General features: G+C 49.2%; 1 protein-coding gene across 1 annotated transcript in view; it reads right to left on the bottom strand.

Moving 5' to 3' along the window:
- Positions 1-5,763: 5,763 nt before the first annotated feature.
- LOC103781429 overlaps positions 5,764-10,994 on the bottom strand; it is a 16,297-nt gene continuing 11,066 nt past the window's right edge. The window contains exon 3 of the mRNA XM_008949147.1: positions 5,764-5,838. Within this exon, the coding sequence (XP_008947395.1) occupies positions 5,764-5,838 (75 nt within the window). The remainder of the gene's footprint in view (positions 5,839-10,994) is intronic.

The following is a 10,994-nucleotide window of genomic DNA, read 5'->3' as shown; positions in this document are numbered from 1 at the left end:
TTTAGTAAAATCCATGTTGCCCAGCCACAGTGGCTGGCAGAGGTTGTAGAAGAGCCACCTTTGCCCATGCATCAGTGATGTGAATGACAGGGAGGACATGCTGGCCCCCAGGGCATGTTGCCTCCTGTTAAATGAGAGTTCCCAAATGAGAGAATCATCTTCTGTGGACCCCACAGCTCCCTACTTAGCACTCCTACCATTTTATCCATTTGCTGTCTTGGTCATAGAATCACAGAATCACCAGATCATTTTGGTTGGAAGACACCTTTCAGATCATGGAGTCCAACCATTTCCCAGCACTGCCATGTCCCCACTGACCCATATCCATCAGCACCACATCTCCACAGCCTGGAAACCCCTCCAGGGATAGGGACTCCACCACTGCCCTGGGCAGCCTGGCACAGGCCTCCACAACCCTCCAGGGCAAGAAATTGTTCCTCAGGGCCAACCTCAACCTGCCCTGGGGCAACTTGAGGCCGTTTCCTCTTGTCCTGTCCCTTGTTCCTTGAGAGAAGAGCCCGACCCCCCACCTGGCTGCAGCCTCCTGTCAGGGAGCTGTGGAGAGCCAGAAGGTCTCCCCTGAGCCTCCTTTGCTCCAGCTCCTGCTGGCTCATTTTCCACTGACACCTTCAGATAATATTCCATAAACTCCATAACTCCAATAATAACTCAGATACTCCATAAACACGAGCCTTGGTCTTGGCTCCTTCTCTTTTCCCTCTTTCTTTTTTTTTTTTTGGAGTTGCCCTTTCCATACAAGGGGGTAAATAAAATAGATCTATCTTTAAAAGCATTTTTGGGGATTCTGCTGATGATGTTTGAAGAACAATTTGTATCTAAGGGTATGTTTGCAGCATGGTTCAACCTCCACCCGTGCTGGTACCTGCTGAGCTTGTGGGCCCTACGTTTCCTTCTCTCCATCCCTTTCCCAATCTTCTCTCCCCAGAGTCTTGCCATGGAAGAATTTACATCTTCTCAGGCACACAGAAACAGAAGAGTGAGGCACCACTTCTGCATTAAGAGGCTTGGCAAGGGTGCGTGGATTTTTCTAGGGGTGAAAAAATTTGTTTTACCCCAAATTCAGTGATGAAGTCTCAGCAGTGGTTCTAGGAGCTGCATCTTCACCTTGTCTTCAGAACTAGTTAGCAAGTGCAGAGCAGCAGCTTCACCCTGAAGGCAACACCTTCACTTGGGGCAAATAATTTAATTTATTCAATGTTTAACATCTTTAAAATTCATTGTTCTATTTTAAAATGGAAGAAAAATGCGGCAAAAACTTTTTTTTTTTTTTTTTTTTTTTTTTATTTCTGCTCTGACCAGCTTTTCCTAAACATTTTTATGATCCCTACATTTACTTTTGCGGCATTTATCCTCGTGCTGCTGATGGGGTGGCAGCAGCTGAAGGTCTGAAAGGAAGCACCACTACCTTCATGGACGGGGCTCATTTGTAGCTTGTGGGCTCAGTCTCCACCAGCAAGTCCCAGGTGATTGTTGGTGCTGCTGAGATCTCACAAAGGCATTATAAAAACAAAGATTTTTTTTCTGCATGGGAAACAGGCAGGAGTACAGCTCCCTGTCTCCCGGCATCTTCTGCCCAAGGACTTCAGCCAAACAGAGGTAATGGAATCTGTAGGGTTAATGTGCTTCCATGTCAGCCTTGCTTCATCACTGAGGGTTGAATTTTGAGTGGGTCATTTTCCACTCAGATTTTGAGACGAAGGGTAGATTTGGCTCACAGCCAGGTTGTCACTGTATTTCTGCCTCTGCTTCACACCATCCATCCATCCATCCATCCATCCATCCATCCATCCATCTATCTCCATCCATCTGTCTCCCTCTGTTAGGATTTAACCCCACAGAAGTTCAGCAAATGCCCCCCATGCCCTTCTTTCTCCCAAGAAAATCCTTCTCAGCAAGTTTTTATCGCTGAGCACAATGCCACTTGGTGTGGAATGTCCTTTTGGTCAGGTGGAATCCTGGCTGTGTCCCTTCCCAAGTCATGGTGCACCCCCAGTCTACTCACTGGTGGGGCAGGGTGAGAAACAGAAAAGACCTTGGTGCTGTGTAAGCACTGTTCAGAAAAAAACCCAACACATCCATGTTTTCTTACCACCATTTCTCACCGCCACAAATCCAAATACACATAAGCTGCTAGGAGGAAAATTAACCCCATCCCACCCAAAATCAGTTCACCCTCCAAACCCATCCTCTCGCCACCCAGGCAACTGTTGCAAGCACACCCCTTGGTTTCTCCATCTATCCACAGACATCCTCATCATCTATCCACACACATCCTTGTCTTCTATCCCTGCAACTCCCTCACCACAGAGGGGAGAGGAAAACACCTCTTGGTGTTTTCCATAGCCTGGGTGTCTGCTGCTGCAGCGCAGGGACTCTGCAGGGATGCAGCTGCTGGTGTTTGGAGGAGGGGGTGAACGTTTCTATAGAGTGACATCCAGTGTTACAACAGCGTATTTCAGCCAGGAGGTAAAGCCCCGAAGTGAAGCTTTATGAACTGTGGTTTGGTTTCTTTTCCACAGAATCTTTCACAAAACACAGATTATAGAATCATAGAATAAGAATTGTGTAGGTTGGAAAAAACTCTTTAGAATCAACACCTCCAACCGTCCCCCAGCACTGCCAGGCCCGACCCCCACCTGGCTCCAGCCTCCTGTCAGGGAGCTGTGGAGAGCCAGAAGGTCTCCCCTCAGCCTCCTTTGCTCCAGGCTCAGCACCCCCAGCTCCCTCAGCTGCTCCTCACCTCACTTGGGCCCTAGACCCTTCCCCAGCAGCTTCGTTGCCCTTCTCTGGCCCCGCTCCAGCCCCTCCAGGTCGTTCTGGGAGGGAGGGGTCCAAAACTGACCCCCAGATTCGAGGGGCAGCCTCCCCAGTGCCCAGTGCAGGGGGATGATCCCTGCCCTGCTCCTGCTGGCCACACTAGTGGTGGTACGAGAATGCCTCTCTCTGAAGTGGCTGTTGCTGAGCTCACCTGGAGATAGTGAACCACTTCTTGTAGTTCTTGATCCCTGAGAGCCTGAGAGGTGTTTCTTTGAAGCATGACTGAGCAAGAATCATGCTCTGTCTAGAGGCTCTGTGTTCATCCTCCTGAGCAGAAGCTGTACATCCACCAGATCCAGAATTCCTACTCCTTCCCCATTGCTCAGCACCCACCTGGGTTGTGGAAATTTGTCCTTTCCCTGTGTGCAGACACATGGGTGAGGAGAAAAATAAAAGGAGGATGGGGGGAGAAGGCAAGGGATGTTCCTTCCTCAGCATCGCTGTGGAGCAGTCAAGGTGAACAGCTTTGTGGAGGGGATCTGGGTGGGGATGGGACAACCAGCTTCTGGGCCTGATCCATTGGTGGAGGATGGGACTTTTCCCAGTTTAATGAAAATTTACTGAGGGCAGAAGAGTTAGTGATGAATGGAGTGAACAAAGCAATCTTTTTAATTTTTGTGGGACATCCAAAGCACATTTCCAGATTATGAGGCTGAGGTGGCACGTTCAAGCCTGTACACTCAGATTCAAACACTTAAATCTGTATTTTCATATTGAAGATAATTAGAGCACCCTGGAAAGCTGTCTGCTAATGAGCTGGCAAAGTGAAGAGTGGAGGCGCAGATGTCTGGAGCTTTGTCTGAGAGCCAGGGCAGCTGGAAATAGACTCATTCCCTTTATGGTGGCACACTAATGAGTTTAGCCACACACCCTCCGATTAAACAGTTCCATGTTCCCTTTTTACACAGACAGACGGAGCATGAATTCCTGGAGTGCTAAGGGATGAAGAAGTTTGACTTCTTCCACATCACCCACTGTGGCCACTGAAAACAGCAGCAGACAAGCCAGGAAAATAAGTAGCGCAGGTTAGAGGAGCATTTTATAACTTCTTTTTTCACTTGCAACTCCAAAAGGCACTGTCCCTGTATTCAGAGCTCAAGCACAGTGAATTCTTTGCATCGCATTTCTGTATCTGACACTGTCCTGACAGCAGGTGGTTTAGAGGATCTTGATCAGTTCAAAGTAAATATAGAGGAAGGTGCTGCAGGGCAGATCGACCCTTCAACTCCACCTGCAGAAGGGGCTCCACGGGGTCCCTGAGACCTCCTGGCCTGATTTCTATTGCTGGTGGGACAGTAGAGACTGTGCTGAAGAATGAGGTCACTATGCATATGGGTAGACACATATGGGTAAAGCTCTTGCAGAGTCAGCCAGGGAATGCAGAGGGAATCCTGCTGCAGAGGTCTGTTGGACCTCTGTGAGAGTGGCTCCAGCTGGAGGGATCCCATGGCCATGGATCATGCACATGGATGCCCAAAAGCCTTTGACTAAATGCTTTTAATAAAGTTGCTTTGTAGGGTGGTTGGAGGAAACCCTCTTCTAGGGGTGGGAGGTTGGTTAAAGTGAGAGTGGGTCATTTTTGGCCCAGAGAAGTGTCAGCAGTGGCCTCCCCGAAGGATCTCTGCTAGGATTCATTCTATTCTGCATTATCATCAGTGACCTGGATGAGGGAGTGCATAGTGGCTTCTCAAAGGCCAAAGGTGACATTGGAGTGACAGCAACTGCCTTCTATGTTTTTGTAAGATGTTAAAACTGTAACTGCAATAACAATAAATTCCTGGCCGCACATAGATGTGCTTCCTTTTGCTGTAACCTGCTTTTGAGTGGACCACAGCCCACCACACAAAGAACAAGCATGAGATCTGGTAACATCTGAATGTGATAAGTGATTTTCTAGATCATAAGTCCCACAGAAGCTGGTCTCAGAGGAAGGGGTTTGAAGAAACTCTTGCTGCATGGTGGTAGGTACATGTAATACATCTGCTGATAGCTGGGGGGTTGGACTAGATGACCTTTAAAGGTCCTTTCCAACCCAAAACATTCTATGATTCTATGACAGCTCCTCTGGGCTGCCACGAGAGATTGAAACCCTGTGAAAGTTTGTCAAAGTCGGTGCTCAGACCTGAATCCCCTAGGAAGGGGCTGAGCTGGACACACCTACACCAGCTCAGGGATCCGACCTGAACATTTTTGGCATATAATTATTCTCCCATTGCGACGTGTTGGAATTGTGAGCCCAGTACTGCTGCAGTAACACTGAATAGGCTCCACTTCTATTGGAGGTCTGCACTGAGCCATTAAGTGGCTGGTCCAGGCAGAGGAGATGAACCATCCCAGCTACTGTGGGTCTGCAGCACCCCAGAGTGGGCTGGTTACTGTCGCTGGGAAGGGAAATGTACGGTGACTTCCAGCTCCTGGAGAATGAATCACAGCCTTTGGTATGTCTTGTTCCTGCTGGAAACGTCATCAGGCTGGAGCGAGAGGGTTTGGCATACGTCCAGGTCCTTAGGCACTTCACAGTTTCAGCAAGTCCAGCTGCAGGTCTAAAAAGCTTGAATAAACAATTATGGAACATAGAGAGTCAAAGAATAGTTGTGGTTGGAAGAGACCTTTCAGATCATTGAGTCCAACTGTTCCCCAGCACTGCCAGGTCCCCACTGACCCGTGTCCCTCAGCACCACATCTCCACGGCTTGGAAACCCCTCCAGGGATGGGGACTCCACCACTGCCCTGGGCAGCCTGGCACAGCCCTGGACTGTGCTCCAGCCCCTCAAGGTCCTTCTTGGAGGGAGGGGCCCGAAACTGACACTAGGATTTGAGGTGCAGCCTCACCAGTGAGAACTTCACCCTCATTTTAGAGATCTCTTTTTTTTTTTTCTTTCTAATTCTTTGCATCTCTATTTTCTTTCTTTCTGTGAATGAGTATCAGACTTGGTGATCTTCCCATTCCCTAAAAATAACCTTGGCAACAAAGACCTGATGTAAGTGCCTTTGCACCAAGTGGTTTCTTCATCTTGGAGAGCTGTGTACAGAAGAGAACCCAGAGAGTGCAGCAGCATTTTGCAGGATCCATCCAAGAAGGACCTTGAGGGGCTGGAGCATGGCCAGAGAAGGGCAACAAAGCTGCTGGGGAAGGGTCTAGGGCCCAAGGGTGGTGAGGAGCAGCTGAGGGAGCTGGGGGTGCTGAGCCTGGAGCAAAGGAGACTCAGGGGAGACCTTCTGTCTCTCCACAGCTCCCTGACAGGAGGCTGGAGCTGGGTGGGGATTGGGCTCTTCTCCCAAGGAACAAGGGACAGGACAAGAGGAAATGGCCTCAAGTTTCCCCAGGGGAGGTTGAGGTTGTCCCTGAGGAACAATTTGTTGCCCTGGAGGGTTGTGGAGGCCTGTGCCAGGCTGCCCAGGGCAGTGGTGGAGTCCCCATCCCTGGAGGGGTTTAAAAGTCCTCTAGAGACGTTGCTTAGGGACATGGTTTAGCAGTGGACTTGGTAGAGTTAAGTTAATGGTTGGACTTGAAGTTCTGAAAGGCCTTTTCCAAAGTAAGTGATTCTATGATTCTAAAAAATGACCAAATCACTCTCTTGCAGGGAGGAGAGCTGTGACAGCTCACTGTGGTGTGCAGGAACCACTTCAGCATGCTGAGATTTCACTCAGAATCACAGAGTCCTTTGGGTAGGAAGGGGCCTTTCAACGTCATCCAGTCCAACCCCCCTGCAGGGAGCAGGGACATCCCCAACTAGAGCAGGTTGCTCAGAGCCCTGGACAACCTCACCTGGTTCCAAGGATGGGGTTTCTGCCCCCTCTCTGGGCAACCTGGGTCAGTGTCCCACCATCCTCAGTATAACAAATATCTTCCTTCTATTTCTCTCCAGATTTGCCTCATTCAGTTCCAAACCCCCCCCGCCTTGTCCTGTCCCAACAGGCCCCTTTAAATGCTGAAAGTCCACCAGAAGGTCGATACTAACATTTGCATAGTGCAATCCTATTAGCAACGATCTCCTGGTGATAGGTCATTCCAAATAATTGCATCAGCAAGAACTCCTGGTATTTTTGAAGGGGTTTATGTTTACATAGGGCTTTTGGAATTTGCTAGTGTAGGATTGCTGTAGGTTTTGTCTCCTTTCAAAAAAAAAAAAAAATGTTCCGTGTTTAAAATTGGATTCCGCCCTTTCACATGTACAAGGACAGCCACCATTCCCCATCTGAGCACCTTCCTATAGAGCAAGAGAACCATTTTGTTTGTAAGAGACCTTTAAGATTATCATAATCCAACCATTGCCTGAGCACTGCCAGGTCTCCACTGACCCGTGTCCCGCAGCACAACTTCTCCAGGGCTTGGAAATCCCTCCAGGGGTGGGGACTCCACCACTGCCCTTGGCAGCCTGGCACAGCCCTGGACAACCCTCAAGGGCAAGAAATTGTTCCTCAGGGCCAACCTCAACCTCCCCTCGGGCAACATGAAGCTGGTTCCTCTTGTCCTGTTCCTTGGGAGAAGAGATCTCAATCCCAGCTGGCTCCATCCTCCTGTCAGGGAGCTGTGGAGAGCCAGAAGGTCTCCCCTGAGCCTCCACAGCTCCAGGCTCAGCACCCCCAGCTCCCTCAGCTGCTCCTCACCACCCTTGGGCCCTAGACCCTTCACCATTTCCATCCACAAAAGACTGAAACTCGCTCAGCCTCTGCACATTGGTCACCCCATGACTTTTTTCCTAATGCCTAGGAAAGAGATTCTTTGAAGAGTCCTGCAGCACAGATGAGGCCAATGCTCCTGACATGAGAAGAACCTTCAGAGTCCTTCCAGAAACTGAGTCACACTTATGCTGAAGAACTGCTCAGAGCAGAGCGATGGAGGAGGCCCAAGCAGCATCCCAGAAGAGAGCTGGGCTTTTCCTCCTGGAGGGTCTGGTGCTGGCTGAGCTGGATATTTCACTGACCACCACAGCCCAGCCCAGCACGATCACCAGTCACCAGAGCTGGGTTATTTGGGCTGTGCTTGAAGGCCTACAGATACGTCTGGCTTGGGGTCACCTGCACTCTGGGAGAGATTTCGTGGGGTTTTTGCTTCCATGTGGCTGCAAACATCCTTGGAATTGAAATTCCTCACATTTTTCTTTCTTCATTCCACCTCTTTCCTGCCAGCTGCCTCTGTTGGTGCCGTTTCACCTAAAAACTTCAGTCTTCCATGGAGATCACCAGGAGAGGGAATGCGACTCTAAGGCAAAGGCACCCTGCAAACTCCCACTAACTGGGGAGTGTTAATGCTTGCTGCTGCTGCTGCCCAGGAGCAGGGGTGGCATGAAAAGCCTCATAGAAGACCAACAAAACACTGCCCAAACCCTAAATCCTCACCTGCATTCTGCAGGTTTCCATGCAGGGACTCTTCACTGCAGAGACCAGGAGATGTTTATCTGCCTGAAATCCCATCGGGGAGCTCTGCGCTTAACAATCTAATTAGAAAGATCGTTTTTAACCCTGTCAGTGCTAGTGACCTCACAGGCACAGCAGCTTTTTGCCCAGGTTTGTGTCTGTTTTCGTGTGGTGTGCTTGTTTGTAGGAGAGTTAAGAGTGATGGGGCAGCTCAAGGTCACATTATAGGACTGGGTTTGTAATTAAAACTGCAGCAGCATGAATCATGAAGTACTTTCCAAACAACAGTGAATCCTTTCTCTGCTGTGTTTCATCTGGAGCTCTAATGTAGGCTTAGAGAAGGGAGTCACAGAATCCCAGCATGGTGGGGTTGGAAGGCACATCTGGAGATCATCTCCTCCAACCCCCCTGCTCCAGCAGGTCACCCACAGCAGGGTGCCCAGGGTCACAGCCAGGTGGGTTTGGAATCTCTCCAGAGCAGGAGACTCCACAGCCTCTCTGGGCAGCCTGCTCCAGGCTTGGCCACCCTCACACCAAAGAAGTTTCTCCTCCTGCTCAGGTGGCACCTCCTGGGTTCCAGTTGGTGCCCATTGCCCCTTGTCCTGTCGCTGGGCACCACTGACAAGAGGCTGGCCCTACCATTCTGTGATTTTATGAGAAGAGAGGAAAATACTTGGAGATCCCCAGAAGATCCTCCAGATCTCCAACAACTGTTCCAGGCCCATGATTCCTTGTTGCCTCTACTGCCACCTCCAAGTTCCTGTGATTCCCCACTGCTGTGCAAACCACATTCTCATCCTGTCCTCCTCTTCCTCTCTCCCTCCCTCTCTCCCTCCCTCCCACTCTCCCTCCCTCTCCCTGTCCCACCCTTTCCCTTTTTGGTCCCTTTTGCAAGTGAGCCTGGCTCTTTTCTCACCTCTTCAGAGGTAGCTGGGCCCCAGCTAATCTGGTCCATCCCCACATCCAGCTCCTGGCCCTGCTCACAGAGATGTGGGTTCAGACACCCCAGGCTTTGGTTGGGGTTTTACTTCTGCTGCAGAGCAGAGGTGACCTGAGGTCTCAGCAATGGACATTCCATCTAGAAGGTGGTTGCCATAGTCATCCACACCCTGAGGAAGAAGACATGTTCCCTCTCCAAAGCAATGCTCCAAGTTTGGAAAACAAGATGAGAGCGAGAATCTCACACAGTTCTCATCTGTACCCAGGAAAAATTCACCCCACCTCCCGGCTCTGAGGCTCTATTAAGTGTCTTCCAGAGAAACTGATGGCTAGGAAATATCATACAACATTTTCAGGATGGTTCATTCATTTCTCTTTATTATTTTTTCTCTCAGCACAAAAGGAAAGGAAAAAAAAAAAAAAAGATACCATCTGGAGAATGAGCAGGGGCCATTTCTCAGTGCCACAGCCACCTGAGAAGAATTTAGATCCACGGTGTGCCTCTGCAAAATTCATTCACACTTCCCAAATCACATTAGGCAGGTACAGACTGCCTTCATGAAAATTTTTTACCTTTACAAGCTCTAATAAGAGAGAATATGACGAAAATGACAGGGGCCATAATTGCCTTTAAGCCCCAGATGGCAACTACTTGCAACTTTCTTAAATGAGATATGTATTTTGGAATAAAATGGGCTTTAATTTAGCAGAAAAGGTCATAACAAGATGTGTTTTGTGGAGACTGAAGCACTGCCTGCAGGACATCCATCAGGCTGGCCATTGGAAGAAACTGTACCAAGCTTCACCAAATATTGCTGTCATTTGAAGACCCTGAGGCAACACGGAACGTTGTCTTTGGTAAGACACCTCTTCTATCACCCATAGAAATTATGGATGAGACACAGGAGCCCCTGAATGCTGCCCATAGAGCTGTCTTCTACCCTCCCTGATGGAATTAATCGTTCTTTGCCTACCTACCATGTATTTCCCCATTTTTCTCAATTTCTTTCTTTTTTTCACAGCTAAACTAGTCCATATTACAAGAGTGTGTATGAAGACAACAGGAATACAGGCCAAGGGAAAGAAGGTTGCCCAGAGAGGTTGTGATGCCTCCATCCTTGAAGGTTTTTAGGACTCAGCTGGATAAAACCCTGCACAAAGTGGCCTAACACTGAATTAAACGTCTCCCTACAGATTTCAAACCACCCAGCATCCTTCCACTTGCATGGAATAAATTGGTGCAGACTTACATCCTCTATAATTTTTATTTTTCTTTTTCCTCTTTCCTTGTTTTGGGCACTGGGCTGACATTTCTAGATACTGACTTGCTGTGACCCCAGAGGATTGTCCCACAGTCTACTCAGCACTTGCTAAACCACAACTAGATACTGCTTTTTTTGCCCCAGTGCAAAAAAGGCAGCAACAAAGTGAAGCGGGTTCAACTGATGGCTCCCGGGACGGCTGGGGTTGGAACAATGCTCCATGGGGAGAGGCTTCTGAAAATTCAGCTTGGAAAAGAAAAGGTTTTGGGAGTACTCAACAGCAGAAGAGTAGCATTCAACAACCCTTACCAAGAATATGGAGCCATGCTGCTCACAATGTGGCATGGCAGCAGAATGAGAGAAAACACTCCATGGAGAAAGAGGTGGGAGTCCTGGGGACAACAGGTTAACTATGAGCCAGCAATGGGCCCCTGTGGCCAAGAAGGCAAATGCTCTCCTGGGCTGCATTCAGAAGAGTGTGGCCACCAGGTCAAATGAGGTTCTTCCTCCTCCTCTCCTCTGCCCCAGTGAGGCCACCTCTGCAGTACTGGGCCCAGTTCTGGGTTCCCCAGTTCCAGAGAGCCCAGAAGCTAC

Source organism: Merops nubicus, unplaced genomic scaffold (assembly GCF_000691845.1).
Source record: "Merops nubicus isolate BGI_N331 unplaced genomic scaffold, ASM69184v1 scaffold23351, whole genome shotgun sequence".
Classification (NCBI taxonomy): domain Eukaryota; kingdom Metazoa; phylum Chordata; class Aves; order Coraciiformes; family Meropidae; genus Merops; species Merops nubicus.
Note: the sequence above shows the minus strand (reverse complement) of the source record. Positions and strands in the feature narration are given on the sequence as shown.